The sequence below is a fragment of the Solanum stenotomum genome, chromosome 9, assembly GCF_019186545.1.
Source record: "Solanum stenotomum isolate F172 chromosome 9, ASM1918654v1, whole genome shotgun sequence".
NCBI lineage: Eukaryota > Viridiplantae > Streptophyta > Magnoliopsida > Solanales > Solanaceae > Solanum > Solanum stenotomum.
Genome location: NC_064290.1, coordinates 9,530,405 through 9,548,087, shown reverse-complemented (window position 1 = coordinate 9,548,087; position 17,683 = coordinate 9,530,405). Strand labels below are relative to the sequence as shown.

The 17,683-nt window shown below is 35.3% G+C and overlaps 2 protein-coding genes and 1 pseudogene across 2 annotated transcripts in view; 1 reads left to right on the top strand and 2 right to left on the bottom strand.

Moving 5' to 3' along the window:
- Positions 1-428: 428 nt before the first annotated feature.
- Positions 429-3,357, top strand: LOC125877252 (potassium channel AKT1-like; annotated as a pseudogene).
- Positions 3,358-4,821: 1,464 nt separating this feature from the next.
- Positions 4,822-11,070, bottom strand: LOC125877251 (bax inhibitor 1-like). Its single transcript, XM_049558600.1, has 6 exons — positions 10,822-11,070; positions 10,128-10,271; positions 9,955-10,046; positions 5,393-5,485; positions 5,139-5,322; positions 4,822-5,016 (listed from the first exon to the last, which is right to left on the bottom strand). Exons 1-6 carry the CDS (start codon positions 11,068-11,070, stop codon positions 4,822-4,824), a joined length of 957 nt encoding a protein of 318 aa, XP_049414557.1.
- A 3,927-nt stretch (positions 11,071-14,997) lies between these two features.
- Positions 14,998-17,683, bottom strand: part of LOC125875901 (chitin elicitor receptor kinase 1-like) — an 8,342-nt gene continuing 5,656 nt past the window's right edge. The window contains exons 7-12 of the mRNA XM_049556964.1: positions 16,930-17,023; positions 16,676-16,827; positions 16,507-16,598; positions 15,757-15,895; positions 15,496-15,594; positions 14,998-15,396 (exon numbers count right to left, since the gene is read on the bottom strand). Of these exons, the coding sequence (XP_049412921.1) occupies positions 15,232-15,396; positions 15,496-15,594; positions 15,757-15,895; positions 16,507-16,598; positions 16,676-16,827; positions 16,930-17,023 (741 nt within the window). The 3' untranslated portion in view covers positions 14,998-15,231. The remainder of the gene's footprint in view (positions 15,397-15,495; positions 15,595-15,756; positions 15,896-16,506; positions 16,599-16,675; positions 16,828-16,929; positions 17,024-17,683) is intronic.

The following is a 17,683-nucleotide window of genomic DNA, read 5'->3' as shown; positions in this document are numbered from 1 at the left end:
AAGAAGGGATATGTCAGCAATTTTTATTATAAATGTATTGTTTATGAGTTTAATTCAATTTTAATATAATTATGAAACAAATATAATTCAATTTTAATACAATTGAGAGACAATTTCGAAAACTCCCTTCAAGCTTTAATCTGACATTTCTCCTAAAATCAATGCTAAACTTAACCAATCTTTCTTAAAATTAAGATATAAACTCCAAACGTTATTTTCAATTATTTGGAAGAACCACTAATCCAAACTAATCACAAATTTGTAAAATTCAAATAATGAATTTAAAGCTTGAAGCTTTATAATGACCATCAATAGTGAACCCATATTGCTGTAATTTTAGAGATTTGGAATCTCTGATAGCGCACACGAATTTCTGGTTTTTTTTTTTGGATGAAAATGAAGCAACAAGGCTGAAAATTGATTTAAAGATGGTCATTTGGGTGAAAATTTTGAAGAAGAGAAGGAGAAATTATAGAAAAATTGGTAAATATTTTCTTAATATAATATACCCAGGTGATTTACCCATTAAATAAAGATGCTTTGGATTTTTTTGAAAAAAAAAAACCTATTTTTTCAAACCTTTTAAGGTAATATTTCAAATACATATTACCTCTATATTAAGAGTTTCAAAATCACTATGCACGAAGGGATTTTTTTTTTTCTCTTTAGTATATGATATTTTATTTTAATTATACGTGTGTTGGTTGATAATTCCGTTTACTTATACACAAGCGGAAGAAAAAAGAAAAGAAAAGGACTAACAAAGAAAAAATTTCCAAAACCAATTATAGGAAAAAGTTGTGGTAATCCTTTTCCAATAAGAACAATGACTTTTTATTTATTCTATATAACTCGCACAAAATACATTCAAGTTTGGCCTATAAGAAACAAATAAATAAATATCTGAAACGATGCAAAAATTCAAACCCATAAAGGAGAAGGGTCGGTGGGGCATTTGGGAAAGTAGTTTGGTGTATAAGGTTTTAGCTTATTAATTTGACGGACGATAAAAGTTCTCACTATGGTATTACTAGTGACATTCTTCCTTCTCTTGGCGCCCATAGTAATTGCAAAATTAAGCTCCGTTGTTACATCATCTCTCCCTCTAATCCCGTTTACAGGGCTTGGGATGCAATTTTGTTGCTTCTTGTTTTCTACACAGCATGGGCGTCACCTTTTCAGTTTGGATTTCTAGAAAGACCTCAAGGACTTATTGCTATCTTAGATAACATAACAAATGTTTTTTCTGGCATTGACATTTTCCTCACATTATTCTTTGTTGCATATCTTGATAAATCAACTTACACTATGATTGATGACCCAAAGCGCATTGCTTTAAGGTATGTAAAATCCGGGTTTATATTTGATTTGATATCCACCATACCTTTGAAAGCATTGCCTCAAAAATATGGAGTTTCCACATTAATTTAACTACAGCGTCTTAAAAGAGTTAGTGTTATGTTTGCTAGATTGGAGAAAAACATTAAGTTCAGTTACTTTGGAGTTAGAGTAGTCAAGCTTATATGTGTCACTCTTTTTTCTGTTCATTCTCCTGGCAGCTTCTACTACTTTCTTGCTGCGCGGAAAAAAGATACTAGGGAAACATGGATTGCACTAGGGAATTTGCATGATATGAGTAGGAGAAGGAATATCTAGGATCTCTATGTAATGTCTATGTATTGGTCTATTACAACGCTTACAACAACTGGATATGGGGATTTGCACGCGGTTGCTACAGAGGAAATGATATTATTGGAAACATGACCAACTTGGTTGTCCATGGAATCAGTAAGACACAGAAATTTAGGGATGATATTCAAGCTGCCTCAAGCTTTGCACAAACGAATAAGCTGCCTGTTCGACTTGAAGAACAGATGCTAGATCACTTGTCTATGATGCACAGAACAGATTCGGAAGGTCTGCAGCAGCAAGGAACTCTTGAAACACTACCCAAAGCTATTCGATCTGCCATTTCACATCAGCTATTCTATCCACTGGTGGATAAGGCCTACTTATTCCACGGGGTATCAAATGACTTGCTTTTCAACTGGTTTCTGAGATGAAGGCCGAGTATTTCCCTCCAAAAGAGGATGTCATTTTGCAAAATGAAGCACCTACAGATCTGTACATTCTGGTTACTGGAGCAGTGGAACTTATATCACACAGGAACGGAATGGATCAGGTAGTTGGCGAGTTAAAGACGGGGGATCTTTGTGGATTGCTGTAAGCCTCAACTTTTTAATGTTCGAACCAAAAGAATATCCCAACTGCTACGCTTGGATCGTACTTCATTTTTCAACATCATTAAAGAAAATATAGGAGACGGGACAATAATCATGAATAATCTCCTTCAGCATTGGAAAGAGCAAACGGACCCAATGATGAAAACAGTATTAGCAGATATAGAACATATGCTGGCTCAAGGAGTAATAGACATGCCTCTTAGCTTATGTTTTGCATCAAACAGAGGAGATGATCTTTTGTTGAGCCAATTGCTAAAAAAGGGTATGGATGCTAATGAATCTGATAGCAATGGACGTACAGTTTTGCATTTAGCAGCTTCAAAAGGAAGTGTTGAATGTATTCTTCTACTACTCGATCGACTTTGGAGCAGATCCAAATAGAATAGATTCTGAAGGAAATGTTCCGTTGTGGGATGCAATGGTGGGGAAGCATGAAGCTGCGATAAAATTGCTTGTGGACAATGGAGCAACGATGTCTTCAGGAGACGTAGCTCAGTTTGCTTGCTTTGCAGTGGAACAAGGCAGACTAGACTTGCTTAAGGAGATCATCAATTATCGAGGTGATGTCACCCTTCTTAACAGCCTAGGCACGACAGCAATGCACACTACTATTTCTGAGGAGAATGTGGAAATAGTTAAATTCCTGATGGAACAAGCAACTGACGTTGATAAACCAGACATTCACTGTTGGACACCAAGAGCATTGGCTGAATATCAGGACTACAAAGAGATAAAGGAGCTTTTCAACTTGATGCAACCAACTAGTAAAGAAACCAATGTCTGTCCTCCTGAGGTGCCTGGTGCTCCCTACCTTACCAATTATCAGAGCGATCCCACGATTCATTTCTCCACTCCGGGAGAAACAACATCACCTAAAATTGACAATTCAAGAATTCCAGACAGAATAACCATCGGTTGTCTAGAGAAAGCTCATATGCGTAGAAGGGTTGTGCTTTTGCCGGATTCCATTCAAGAGCTACTTGATATCGGTGCTGAGAAATATGGCATCTCTCTTGCGAAAGTACTAACTGAAGATGGAGCACTTATTGAGGACATTGCAGTGATAAGAGATGGAGATCATCTAGTTCTTGCTACTTCAGAAAATTAAACACAGCTCAATTGTACATACTTCAGAAATGAATCTGATTAATCTGTAAATTTTGTGCTCATCATTTTGAAAATGAGATAATGAGCATCTTACCCCCAAAGTGGTACTTCTCGACGTGAATCCAAAACAGTCGAACCGCATAGTGGTACCAACACCGGGTGGGCAATTAAAAAGAAAAATGTATTTAGTAGGTTGATGTAAACTGAATTCTTCAAATTCTGGAAATTCTCTGTCTTTAACACTGCATTCTGGTATACAAATATACAATATTGTTTCTTTTAAAATATAACTTGAGTTATTGCCTATAGGTCTATGGAGAAGCCAAAGTGATGAGTTCCAGTCCAACTCTAATAAGGTATGATGTCCGGGTCAACTTGATAGACACCTCGACTAATTCTATGGAATACTTGGAGCTTTATTTACACAGAAAACCTAATACTGCAGGATACATAGAAAATACTAACTGCTGACAGGTCATATGATACAAGATTACAAATGTCTTCATTTTTCTCTAAACACCATTTTACCGACTTCTCTTCAGCCAGAGAATAAAGGTTAACATTCGTTAGATAGCGACAGAAGCAAATATTGAACAATAGCTGTACATTTATGCTCTACTTGCTTACCCAAATCCTTAAAGGACTCAGCTGCTCTTTGAATGTTTCCAGTCTTGGCTGAACGATGTCCTTCCCTTCCGTCCAGATATCATCAGGCTGCTCAACATCAGAATCATCCACATATGACATAAACCACAATAAGTTGGGAGGAAGTAACCTAATTTCTTTGCAATAGTGAGGCGTTTATAATTTTGTAAGGACACACAAATAACTTGTGGGCACGAAATCTTTTTCTGCTTCTTCTACATTTCTATTTCAGAATTTATGTAGTTCTTGATTGTAAAATAGAAACTGATTTGTTAAAGAACGGGTTGAAACACAGATAATAACAATTTTTTCGTGCCTTAATGAATGACCTTTTTATTCATGTTGTACCTTGACTCAGAAATTAGGGGTGTGCATAGGTAGGTTCGATCTGATTTTATGTATTATCGATTTGATTTTGCACAGCCCTACCAGAAACGAGTGGACTTCAATTTGATTCCAAACAGATGTACAAAGAACCATCTAATATCATCTTATCATATTTTGATCCCCACATTGAACTACTAACACCAAATTTACAAAATTGGAATTTCTTCTATTTCTTGAGCATTCCTCCCTTCCAACTCTCTAAGGTTATGAATTCGAGTCACCAAGGGAGCGAAAAGGACAGGAGCTCCCAGAGAAGAGAAGGGTAAAAAAAACAAAAAAAAATTAATACTACATAGTTTGATCCCCACATTCAAAGAAGTTTGGTTTAGACAAACGAATTCCAAATTCAATCAGTAAAATGTAGACACAAAAGAATATTTGTTAATCATTTACAGTAAGGTGCACATTCTACTCTCTATAGTTCCAAGGTGCATCAGCTTTAATTCTGTTCCTGTTGCTCAATTTCTGCATCCTGTAGGTATAGTCTTGCAGCATGGATCAATATGCCCGATAAATGGAGGAAGACGGTGAATGTGCAGTTGACGAAGTTAATATCTCCTAAGTTAGCATCATACAATATCTCTTGGCTATATATCACAAGGTACCCCATGAATAATGTCTGCGCAAGGTGCATCTATCACAACCAGTATTCAAGTCACTTAAAGTATTCATTCATTAGACAGAGGCGAGTTCAAAACTAGAATAAACAAGTTCAAAAAATGACTGTGATCACATTGTATGCATACAACTGCTTACGTTTATCGCCCAATGAATTGTGTGGCTGCTGTCCAAGACAACAAAACCAAAGGTGGACAACATTATGACGAAACAATATTTCATGCAACCAAGGTAGATTTTTCTCCTTTTCCTTGTTCTGATGATTCTATACAAGAAACTTCCACAACCAGTTGTTGTACCTGTCAAAAGTCGGAGAACATAGCTGGAGAACAACCATGGAATGTCAAGATTTATCAAAATATTCTATAGAAGGGCTAATCAACTACACATACAGAAGGGGCAGAGTAGTAACAGAGCAAGCAAATGTGGTAACAACATATAAATTAGCCAAGAATGCACAAATTCTAGTTGCCACTTTTAGCAAACTGCACAAGAATGGTATAAAACGCGATGGAGAGCATCACTTGTCTTGAGAAAGAGAGCAGCACATTCATGCGCAAAAATTAGGATTTCCGATAAATCTAGTGATTATTAAGGATCACAAGTGTATATACAATCTCTCTTTGTACACAATTGAAACTACAAAAAACAGGTTCTTGATAATATGATATGACAAGAAACCAGTTGTCACACCCCAAATCTGGATGTGATGGCACGTGTCCATTTCCCACCGGACACGTCAGCCTAACCCAACCACAACAATAGAGAAGTAGAAATACGAGAATAAAAGATAATAAATAAGCGGAAGACTTTAATTAAAACTCAACACTACCCAGAATTTGGTTGTCACATGTACAAACCTCTAAATACAGAATTCAAATAAAAATATACAAGTCTCAGAGTATAGTTCTCGAATAGAACAAAACTGAAAGTAAAGATAACTCAAGGGCACGTCTGGAATGAACCGCTACCTCTCGAGTATGTCCCGAAGCTCAATCTGCTAAAAAAAATACTAAGCCGAATCTGAGAGAGAGCTGTCAACCTACACAATTGTGTAGAAGCAAGGGTGAGTACCGAAAACCACAGGTACTCGCAAGTAACTCTAAACTAAGCAAAACTAGCAGCTACAAACAACTCCTTTCAATCCCAACCGAACCACCGAAACTTCAATCTAGCAGCAAACCAACCAACCTATACTAAACAGATCATATTCAACAGCCAGAACCAACAGTATATCCTCATCAACCTCAGATCAACAAATAAGAGCAAGTAGATCAAATTCCACATAAGAAGGGTAAACCGATACAATCCACACATCACAGACAAAGATAAGGCAAATGCGATGCAAAATGCAATAATGATGTCATGTAGTCGTGATGCATGTCTGTCCTACGATACACATCTGTTGACGTAATCAGTCCGCGCTGAATACTCAAATCAGAACCCATGGGGGCCACACATGGACCATGTATCACCGCCGGAACCAGATCCCATCGGCATCCAAATCGCTAGCCGGAGCTAGTCCATCTCATATATCTCTAGCCGGAGCTAGTCTCAACTGTGTCTCATATCCATCCATCCTCATATCAGTGTCTCAGAACTCATGCAACAGATAGTTCACACATGGGATGAATAATGAATATGCACATGTCATCAATCACAATCATATCACGATCACATCATAGTATTACACATCATCTGTCTCAATCACAACCATATCACGACCACATCATAGTATTACACATCATCTGTCTCAATCACAACCATATCACGACCACATCATAGTATTACACATCATCTGTCTCAATCACAACCATATCACGACCACATCATAGTATTACACATCATCTGTCTCAATCACAACCATATCACGACCACATCATAGTATTACACATCATCTGTCTCAATCACAACCATATCACGACCACATCATAGTATTACACATCATCTGTCTCAATCACAACCATATCACGACCACATCATAGTATTACACATCATCTGTCTCAATCACAACCATATCACGACCACATCATAGTATTACACATCATCTGTCTCAATCACAACCATATCACGACCACATCATAGTATTACACATCATCTGTCTCAATCACAACCATATCACGACCACATCATAGTATTACACATCATCTGTCTCAATCACAACCATATCACGACCACATCATAGTATTACACATCATCTGTCTCAATCACAACCATATCACGACCACATCATAGTATTACACATCATCTGTCTCAATCACAACCATATCACGACCACATCATAGTATTACACATCATCTGTCTCAATCACAACCATATCACGACCACATCATAGTATTACACATCATCTGTCTCAATCACAACCATATCACGACCACATCATAGTATTACACATCATCTGTCTCAATCACAACCATATCACGACCACATCATAGTATTACACATCATCTGTCTCAATCACAACCATATCACGACCACATCATAGTATTACACATCATCTGTCTCAATCACAACCATATCACGACCACATCATAGTATTACACATCATCTGTCTCAATCACAACCATATCACGACCACATCATAGTATTACACATCATCTGTCTCAATCACAACCATATCACGACCACATCATAGTATTACACATCATCTGTCTCAATCACAACCATATCACGACCACATCATAGTATTACACATCATCTGTCTCAATCACAACCATATCACGACCACATCATAGTATTACACATCACCTGTCTCAATCACAACCATATCACGACCACATCATAGTATTACACATCATCTGTCTCAACATCAATGTCTGTATCAATCATAGCCTACTCATGCTCTTCTATCCCCTCAATATCAGTTATCACATGACTTATTCAACAAATTCAAGTCACATATAACACATTTAGCTCGTTTTATTCCCCATCTTTCATTTACAACAATTTCAATCAACAAATAAAACCCATCCTCAATCCCCATTACTCCCCAACACAATTAGGAAAGTAGTCATGCGTAGTCTAAGAGTTTTACAAAGTTTGGAAGCCACTTGCCTTAAAACGAACTCCAAAAGTTACTTGACTTGAGCCTTTCCTTTCCGAGTATAATCCGGATCACGATAATCTATTCAAACAATTATTCACAATCACAATTCGAGTCCAATGACACCAAAATCAAGAAATTTAGGGAAAAAGGGCAAAACGGTCCAAAAGTCTCATACCGGAAAACGATACCCAAATCTGGAAATTTTTGATGTAAAATGATCCTTAAAGTATTTGGAAGCTAATGGTGAAAACCAATTTGAAAACGGAGTTGAAATCAATTCACAAACTCAATTTGAAGGAAAATCCACGTTCTTGAAGAAGCCTAAAATATTCGGATCCGAAACCCCGACTCGAAAATGAAATATCTCTTGAAAAACATCTTACCCATGCTTAGATAAGTTCAAATATGAAATTTCATCAAAAACGGAGTTAAGATCGACCTTGAAATTCTCAATTTATCAAACTTTAACTTTACCGGGAAAGTCCAAATTGTACGCGGTTAATATGATGAAAATAATCGATGAATCAATAATTTTATGTTAAAATCAGTTTACCCATAACATAAGGATCGTAAATATACCTTTTTCATCAAAAAGGGAGTCCAAATCGATAAAACCCCAATTTTTCCCAAGAGATTTACGGATAGGAAAAAAAACCAGATAAAGAAATTATGAGAAAATGTCGAATTGAAGATTGAATACTAACCCTCATATTAATTCAAGAAGAAACCCGTAAGAATCACTCCATTCCGATCTCTAGAACTCCCGATATGCTCAAAATACCAAATGAACACAGTCTGAGATTTTTATAACAGTACATGGCTGTTATGCACCAGAAAAACAGCAGTTAATCTTTCACTAAAAAGGCCGTAATTTCCTCATACGATAGTGAAATGACCCGATTCTTTTTTGTAAATGTCTTAAATAATGATACGGACCTGCTCGTTCAATCGGAGCTCAATTTCATGCTCGTTTGCCCAGTCAAATATCATTTCTACTCGGTAAACAATTATTTCTTATTTGCGATAAAAGTCCAATCTCGGGTTAGCGAAAATGCACCAAAATTTGCAGATAAGTCCTATAATTCATGCTCAAAATTTCAGAACCTTCGGAATAATTTTTCGACCTTTAAAACTAATAATGAACCCTTTAGTTGCCACAATTTGCTGAAATAGTGTCAAAGCATCCAAGAAGCTTAAAAGCTCACCCAAAACTCATTTGGCACTTCCCGAACACAAACCAAATATGCTACTAGCTTGAAAATGACATTTCGGACTCAATGAAATCGTCGGAATTTGAATTCGAGGTCTCCTTGACCCGGTATCCGATAAGGCGTCAAGAAACTAACTTTAGGCTCAAAAACTCGAAACGCACTCGGGGCCTCTAAAAATTCAACCAAGACTCATTCTAGACTTAGAATCACCCCCTGAATCCAACGGTGCCCTCGGAATTCCATTTCGAGCACCGGAACCTCGTTTGTTGACCAAAGTCAACTCTTGATCAAAATTTCACAATTTTTGCAACTTAGGACCTCAAATCTTCGTTTTAACTCCAAATTCGACTCCGTAAATTCTCATAGACCCGTTTCAACATTCTAAAACTGCTAAAATCGACGGAAATCCGATTCGAGTCTCGAAACTCCAAATGACTCGAAATAGCACTTTTAACCAAACTTTAACTCTTAAAAACTCAACTTTCCAAAAACTCAACATTTCATCAATTTTCCTTCAAACCAACTTCGAAAATACAACAATTAGGACTCGGGGCAACTATAGGGAGGGGTAAAACGGTCATTTTATGAAAATTTCTAAAAATGACCTTTAGGGTCATTACACCAGTAAAACAGAAAACACAGAAAACTTGATCAACAACAGATATCTAAACATTGTTTAGCATCATTTGAGTCTTACCGTTGCTCGATTTTGAAGAGATAATTTGTAAAAGCGTTAATAGAAGCACCGAATAAACAGGCAGCCAACATCAAGAGTAAGACCCTCGTCTTCTGCATAAGACAGAAGATTTACATTATTAGAAGCAACTTCAAGAATAATTCAACAAAATTTACGAGTCATTGATCACGTACCACTCTCCCTGGTGGAGTATAGTAAATCAAGATTAAACTTGCTACATAAGAAAGGACTGTGAATTTCCACCCGGCTACTGAAATCCATCGTACGTAGGATCCAAAAGTAGAGCTCAACATGGCACAGAAGAGAGTAAGATACACCTATTAAGCAAAAACCAATCAATCACAGGAAAAGGGGAAATCCAATACTTAGAGGCAGAAGCAAAAATGTATTCAATTTGTATACTACCTTCATACTCATACTTTCAAGAATTTAATTTCATAATTTTCGTTCTTTATAAAGCCAAAGACTGTAAAATTCAACTCAAAAGCAACTTTCAACACTGAATATGGAGCAAGGCTTCAGTAGCAAACTCGCTACTAAAAAACAACTTGGGGATTTTATCACTAACGTCTAACTGTATAAGCAAGTGCAAAAGAACAGCAAAAAAAGGGCAAACATCAATTTTTTCTGAGAATATCGAAATTCAGGAATACCTAAAAATCTTGGGAGAATCGAAATTCATGAATCATGACGATGTAAGAATTGGGGATTTTAGCATGATCATCTTGTGATCGGCTATTAGGTATGACTAAACCAGATTACAATAAAGAAAAATCTGAGAAAAATCTCATGAATTACAATATTTTTATTTCTTACGTTGATGATCAAGTTGAAGCAAAGAAAAATGAAAATTCATGTAGTATGTACCTTCTTCAAGCTTGTATGAACTTCAACCGGAATTTCATCCACATTCATCGTATCATCTCTGTTCCAATTCCTTACGAAGTAAGATTTCACATTACTCATCACGTCGTCTCTGTTCCAATTCCTTCCGAAATAAGATTTCACATTATTCATCATTTCGTCTCTGTTCCAATTCCTTCCGAAGTAAGATTTCACATCATTCATCAAGTCTCTATTCCAATTCCTTTCGAAGCAAGATTTCACACCATTCATGGCCTCAATGTTTCGATTATTTTTTTTTCTGTAGAGAGAATGAAAAATGAGGAAGGTGAGCTCTGTTTACTCTGATGAGTTCGTTACCAACTATTACCCCTGACCGTTATTTCTTGAAGGATATTTACGGTTTTATCTTTCAGTTTATAGGCTGTCTTGAGGATAAGACAGGGGTAATTTCGTCACAAGAATCTCCAGGCTCAGCTCGTTGGCGGGAATATTTTAGAAATAACATTAAGTAGGGAATTTCGTTTCTATTTTTTTCCCCTCTTTTGATTTTTGTAAATTAATCGCATTGCTTAAAAAAAGAAGTTATTTTTTTTTTAAAGAAACATCTATTATATTAATATGAGTAGTTTATCATAATGTTCATATTGATTGATGTATAGTTGTATTACCCTTAGGACTTGAGAAATGATTTGACAAATATGTAGTTCATGTTGATGGTAAAATAGAAAAAAAAAATCTTGATATGTTAAAAGTGATTAGTAAAAGAGAATTTATTTGAAATAGTAGACAAGGAAAAGTGAACAGATGGAGTACTATTTTAGACCATCTATTTTTAGGGGTAACTTGCAAAATTCCTACTACTTTATGAGATAATTATTTTGATTCACGCTAGTTTGTAACATGAGAAAATTGAATAAAATGTGTCAATTAAGTCATGTTATTGGTTCAGACGACTCCTCTATATATCTCCAGTACGGGCTAATATGAATCTTCATGATATGTAATCATGTTTCACATCCGGCAAGGTGTGAAATGACTTAATTGATTGGATTGAGATTACACTACATGTGCTCACATGATGGTTTATGTTGATTATACTAATGAACTTTCACAATAACTAACCCATAACTAAGAACCTAAATGTAAAAATGTGTCAATGACTCCTAATTCTCTTATTCCTTTCTATGATTCTTTTGAGCATCCTTTTTCTTTATTTATATGTACGTTCGTGTTTCATTATGTCATTTTATATATAGTTCTATTCCACATGTACTTAAATTGCATATTTAAATGGACCCTAAGATTGGGGTTCGGATTGAAATTGATATGGATTGGATACAGTTTTGGGATAGGTCAATTTTAGTTGGGAAAAACTATAGAAATAGCAAATTACATTAATATTAAAGTAATATAGCTATAGTATACTTTATTTATTTATTATGGATATATTTCATTATTAAATAGAAAAATCTATCATAATCAAGTTTTTTCACCTATTTTTTACACTTCACTATTCCCTAGTTCCCACCTTCAAAGTTTCTCTTTCAATATTTCCCCCAAATCACTGTCTCTTCCCCCCTAAATTCCTTACAATTAACGATCTTTGCATGATTTTCGGAGCTTTTTTTTTATAGGTTTCAGTTGAAGATTTTTTTCACCATTACAATGATGAAAATCACTACTCCAAAGAGGGTTGTAGGCAATTGTTGTATCCATATGAATGTTTTATAATTTGAACAGGAGAAAGAAATTGAGGTTCATAATAATACTTTCAAATTCTTATATACTTGGATACTTCTATTATATTAGGTGTTATTGTCATTTGTATTTGGCTATTGAAAATTGTTTAAAATGTTGAGTAGTTAATGTAAGTTTAGTTTCATATTTTTTTACAGTAAAATATTTGTACAGTTGGATACTTTTCGAATTTGTATATAGTGAGATACTATATATACTTGCTGCATTTGGTGTCAATTCCACTTTTATTTGACTATTAACAGGTGTTTGAAATGTTGAGTAGCTAATGTTAGTAGTAGTTAATGTAAGTGTAGTTTCATATTTTTATACCGTAAGAAAGATGGAGAAAATTAGAGAGTTTTATTGTTAAACGAATGAGTGGATATGACGTGAATAGGTCAGTAATCCTAGTTGCAAATTGAGGGGTTTAAGAGGCAAACAACTATAGTAACAAAAGCTCCTTATTTAGAGGATTATAATTATGGTTGTATCATTGTATTTAAAAACGACATATGCATTAAATACAGTGATTTATAGACATAAAATAAAACCATTTTTTATAACGGAAAAGGCGCAAAAATACCCCTGAACTATTGGAAATAGCTCACATATACCCTTGAACTATATTTTGGCTTAAAAATACCCTTCCGTTAAAGTATTGGGTCACTTTTACCCTTACTATTAACAGAGATGTGTTAAGTGCCATGTGGACACCACGTGGATGCCACATAAGCACCAAACAACTCTCACCTCCACTTAGACTTAAAGAACAGGGTTCAATTCTGTAAATTTCTTTTCATTGATAGATCTAATGTTTTAAGGAGTTCTATTGGGGTAGAGAATTAGGGGAATTGCTTTTTTTCGAGTTACAAAGGCTATATGATGAATCTTTTTTTTTTCTTCAAATGTGTTGTAATCTCCAGATTAGAATAATTGAAGTAGCAGAATATAGTAATACTGAGGGATTTATGTTTTATTAGTATTAGCTGTGGATTATTTGTTTTATGAACTGATGAAGTTTACTTCCCAGAGATTCTGTTTACTTTTGAGCTCCATTGAATTTTGAGGGTTCAAAAGATCTGTCAGTATTAGAACTAATTTCCATAGCCATTTTTGTTTTTATTTTTTTTTTGTTTTTTTTGTGTGTGTACAAGTATAAACAAGAGAGGATTTGGCTTCTTTTTGTAATTCGATTCTTTAAGGCCTTAATCTCAAATGTAAAATTCAATTCCTGATTAATTGGTTTTGTAAATACCCAAGAGCTTCAAATAAAGAGGAACAATAAGACTTAGATGCAAGGCCATAGTTCACAATAAAAAAGCAGCAGAATAAGAAAAAATTGAAACTTTGTCAGCCGAAAACTCAAATTCACCAAACTGCAAACAACCCAAACCAGAATAAATGGAAAAATCATCATATAAGGAAGCAAAAATGGAAAAATCATCATATAAGCTATGAGAATGGGTGAAAGTGTATCTCTTAAGAAAATGAGAGCAAAATTAGTAATTAGGATGCTTGAGTCTGTGGAGGTGAGAGTTGATTGGTGCTTATGTGGCATCCACGTGGTGTCCATGTGGTGTCCACATGGCACTTAACACACCTCTGTTAATAGCAAGGGTAAAAGTGACTCAATACTTTAACGGAAGGGTATTTTTGAGCCAAAATATAGTTCAAGGGTATATGTGAGCTATTTCCAATAGTTCAGGGATATTTTTGAGCCTTTTCCGTTTTTATAAATATTATACGTTTAGCTACTCCAATTCAATAACTCTAAAACTATAGTCATTTTGTAAGTTATTTTAGTTTGCTTGAGTTTTAACTTGATGGAACCGATAAGTGGCGCAACTCATTTAATTAAAAGTCACATGTAAAGTTTGATTTTTAAAATATCAACTATTTGAGTCGTTAATGATAAATGGCACAAAGTTACACTTTTGACCATGACGGTGATGGAATATGCTGAACTTCATATTTGAGCTTTTTTCCTTTCTTAAATACCAAAATTCAAGTACCTCTATCTTTGCAATTGAACAAGATTGAAGAGAACAAACAAATCTACCACTTAATTGGACTAGTTTACGATTAGATATTTAATAATTTTTTAATTAATGCCTAAATATATTTTTATAGTAAAATTTATATGGATACAGTTTTTCTAGCTTTCTTATTCAAAATTACAGTTCAAACTTCAAAGATGAAACTGCTAAGCCGTCAAATATGAAGAAAACTAGACTTCAATTGTCGTAAGAAATGAACATATGAAGAAGTGTGGCTGCTGTCTTATTTTAGACATAGTAATTTGACTCCGAACCATATAATTGTAAGTAAAAATTTAATTTATTAAGTACAAATAATATATCCAAAACCAATATGTAAAAAGAATTGTAGACTAGAATTCATAAACTGAAAATCCTGGCTCCGCTTCTGATAATGAACACTGCTCGTCACATCAGCAGACAGCAGACAGCAGACAACAAAGAAAATATGTATTTCCTCATGAGGAAATGTTCCATTTCTAACTCACAAAGTATGTGCTAAATGTTACAAATGAAATACATCTTTCTATGCTTTTCTTACACTATTCAAGCAAGTACTATACAAGTAAAAATGCACAAGTAGTACACATATCCAATGCTTAAACAGCATGGATCTGAATGAAATGTTAATTGCGCGTGGGAGCAATATTTTGGTTTACTACCTTCCAGACATAAGGTTTATCATGCCTTGATTTCCATAGAAAGATCCAACATCCCAATCTTCTGTCGACGAAGAGAGTGTCATCAACGCAACCACTATTGATCTCATACTTGGTCTTATTAGGGGATTTTCATGGGTGCAAGCTTTGGCAAGCTGTGCCATCTGTGATTAGTGAAAAAGGCATGGACTTTTTGTAAGAAGCAGAAAGAAACAACTATTGTATAGCTACTACCAATGCAAGTTTCATTTAAAATTTTATACCTTCCGGACTGAATCAAGGGGATAGTCGTCTCCAAGTCTTGGGTCAACCAGTTGGCGAAGATCTTCATCAGGATCTGGCTGATTAAGTACTTCTTCAAACTATGATAAACAAAGGCAAAAGAGGGATCAATACTACGAAAAACTAGCATCAGAGTGTCATATAACTATAAATTGCCTATCAAAGTGAAGGAGGAGGAGACTAATAAAAGGAATGAAGAGCAAACATATAGTCCTTTCGAAGAAATATGTAAAGAAATTTACCAAAGCAACAAGACCCTTGGATTCAGTTACAGAACCATTTGGCTTGACAATCGCTTCCTTGGCTGAAATTAGTTCATATAGGACAACACCAAAAGCATAAACATCAACTTTAGGAGAGACATCACCATACTGAGCATACCTGTGGAAAAGCAATGTGCAAATCTGTCACATGAGGCACTCAAAAGAAAGGGAAAAGAGTCCGAAAAATACTCCAACTTTGGCCGAAATTGTTGTTATGATACCAAACTTTATGGAGGACCTTTTACCCGCTGCACTATTTAATAGTGTATTTTAACGGTATATATGTGCCCACGTGGACACGTTACTATTTATAATGATGCAATATTTATGATGTCCATGTGAACACATATATACCTTTAAAATACATTATTAAATAGTGCAGGGAGTAAAAGGTCCTTTCCAAAGTTTGGTATTGTTATAGCAATTACAGTCAAAGTTCGGATATATTTCAGACCTTTTTCCCCAAAAGAAATCATTTAATTAGAAAGCAACAACTTAAGCTTTGAGCAAGGCGTTGAGAAAACCTTGGTTTATAATTAGAACTACCTTTTTCCTGACTGACCGTGCACTGATCACCGGTCATTTAACAAAAAACGGATACACCGACATAATTATGGAACAACTCTCAGAATAATAATAATGGATTCTCTTCTTCAAAGAAAAAAATAGGGTGTGGAACATCTCTGTTACTACTCTTAAGTTTTCAATTCAAAATGGGAAAACACTTACTCTGGAGGCATGTATCCAAATGTACCCACAAGTCGTGTTTGCAAAGATGAGCTTCCAACTTCAGTCAGTTTCGTTAAACCAAAATCTGCAACCTAAATCAGACGATTAACACGATTACAAAACAGCCTCCCACAATAGACAAACACAAAAGAGGTGCCCCTTGACAAACCTTTGCATGGAAGTTTTTGTCTATCAGAATATTTGCTGTTTTAATATCACGATGGATGTAAACTGGTACGGTATGTTCATGTATGTACTCAAGACCTCTAGCTGAATCTAGAGCAATTTGAACCCTCTTAGACCATGGCAATGGGTCCCTTCCTGGAGATAAATTGACCAGATTGAGTAAAAGTTCTGTAAGGAACTAACTATTACTGAAAGATAGTTAGTTATGAAATGTGATTTAATTCATATCAAAGATACCTGTACCACGTAGATGTTGTCCTATGTGGCCATTCTCAACGTATTCATATACAAGGAAGAGGGAACCTTCAACACAATAGCCTATCAAGCGCACCTGCACTCAATATCAATAAAACAATCAGTCTAGTGTAAAGAAAAAGAAGAATTACACCATGTTTTGAGTTCCAATGGCCCTTCCGTTTAAGAATGTTGAAGACCCTGTCCAAACTACAAACCTCAATAACAAGTGTAACGAATCCCCTGGAATCTCTTAGTTGCAGCAACTATTGCACTTTCTTCAGGATATCAAATCAAGAAAGTGGATTTTAATCATCTCACAGTGGTCACATAACCTTCCTGAAGTGTGTCATTACCCGCACCAAAACAAGACCTCACACATCACGTGATAACTTTATAACTATAAGTTTGTATCTAAGATTTTACTTTTCCCACCTTGTTCTTTTAGCTTTAGCGTAGTTTGCAGCACCCATTCCCTTCGAGGCCTTAATTCTCTTCAGAGCACTCTAGGTGCATTTAAAGCAATTTATTCAGTTGTAAATGAATGGCAGATTGTAACAAACTACGGTACTCTAAGTATAGGTTTCAAGGATCATAACAAACATTGAAGTGGCAGCCACTTGATTTATGCTTTATATTAGGATAGATGTCTCAAGCAGCAAGACTACCAAGCTAATGCAATCACTTGGCTTACGTAATTTATTTTGAACTAGTTCATTGAATTGATATTGCTTTAGTATTGCTCCCCCCCCCCCCC

Coding starts and splice junctions, on each gene's coding strand:
- LOC125877251 (XM_049558600.1), bottom strand. CDS start 11,070: ATGAATGGTGTGAAATCTTGCTTCGAAAGGAATTGGAATAGAGACTTG. Junction 10,047..10,127: donor ATACTCCACCAGGGAGAGTG/GTACGTGATCAA, acceptor TGTCTTATGCAG/AAGACGAGGGTCTTACTCTT. Junction 5,017..5,138: donor CAATTCATTGGGCGATAAAC/GTAAGCAGTTGT, acceptor TGGTTGTGATAG/ATGCACCTTGCGCAGACATT.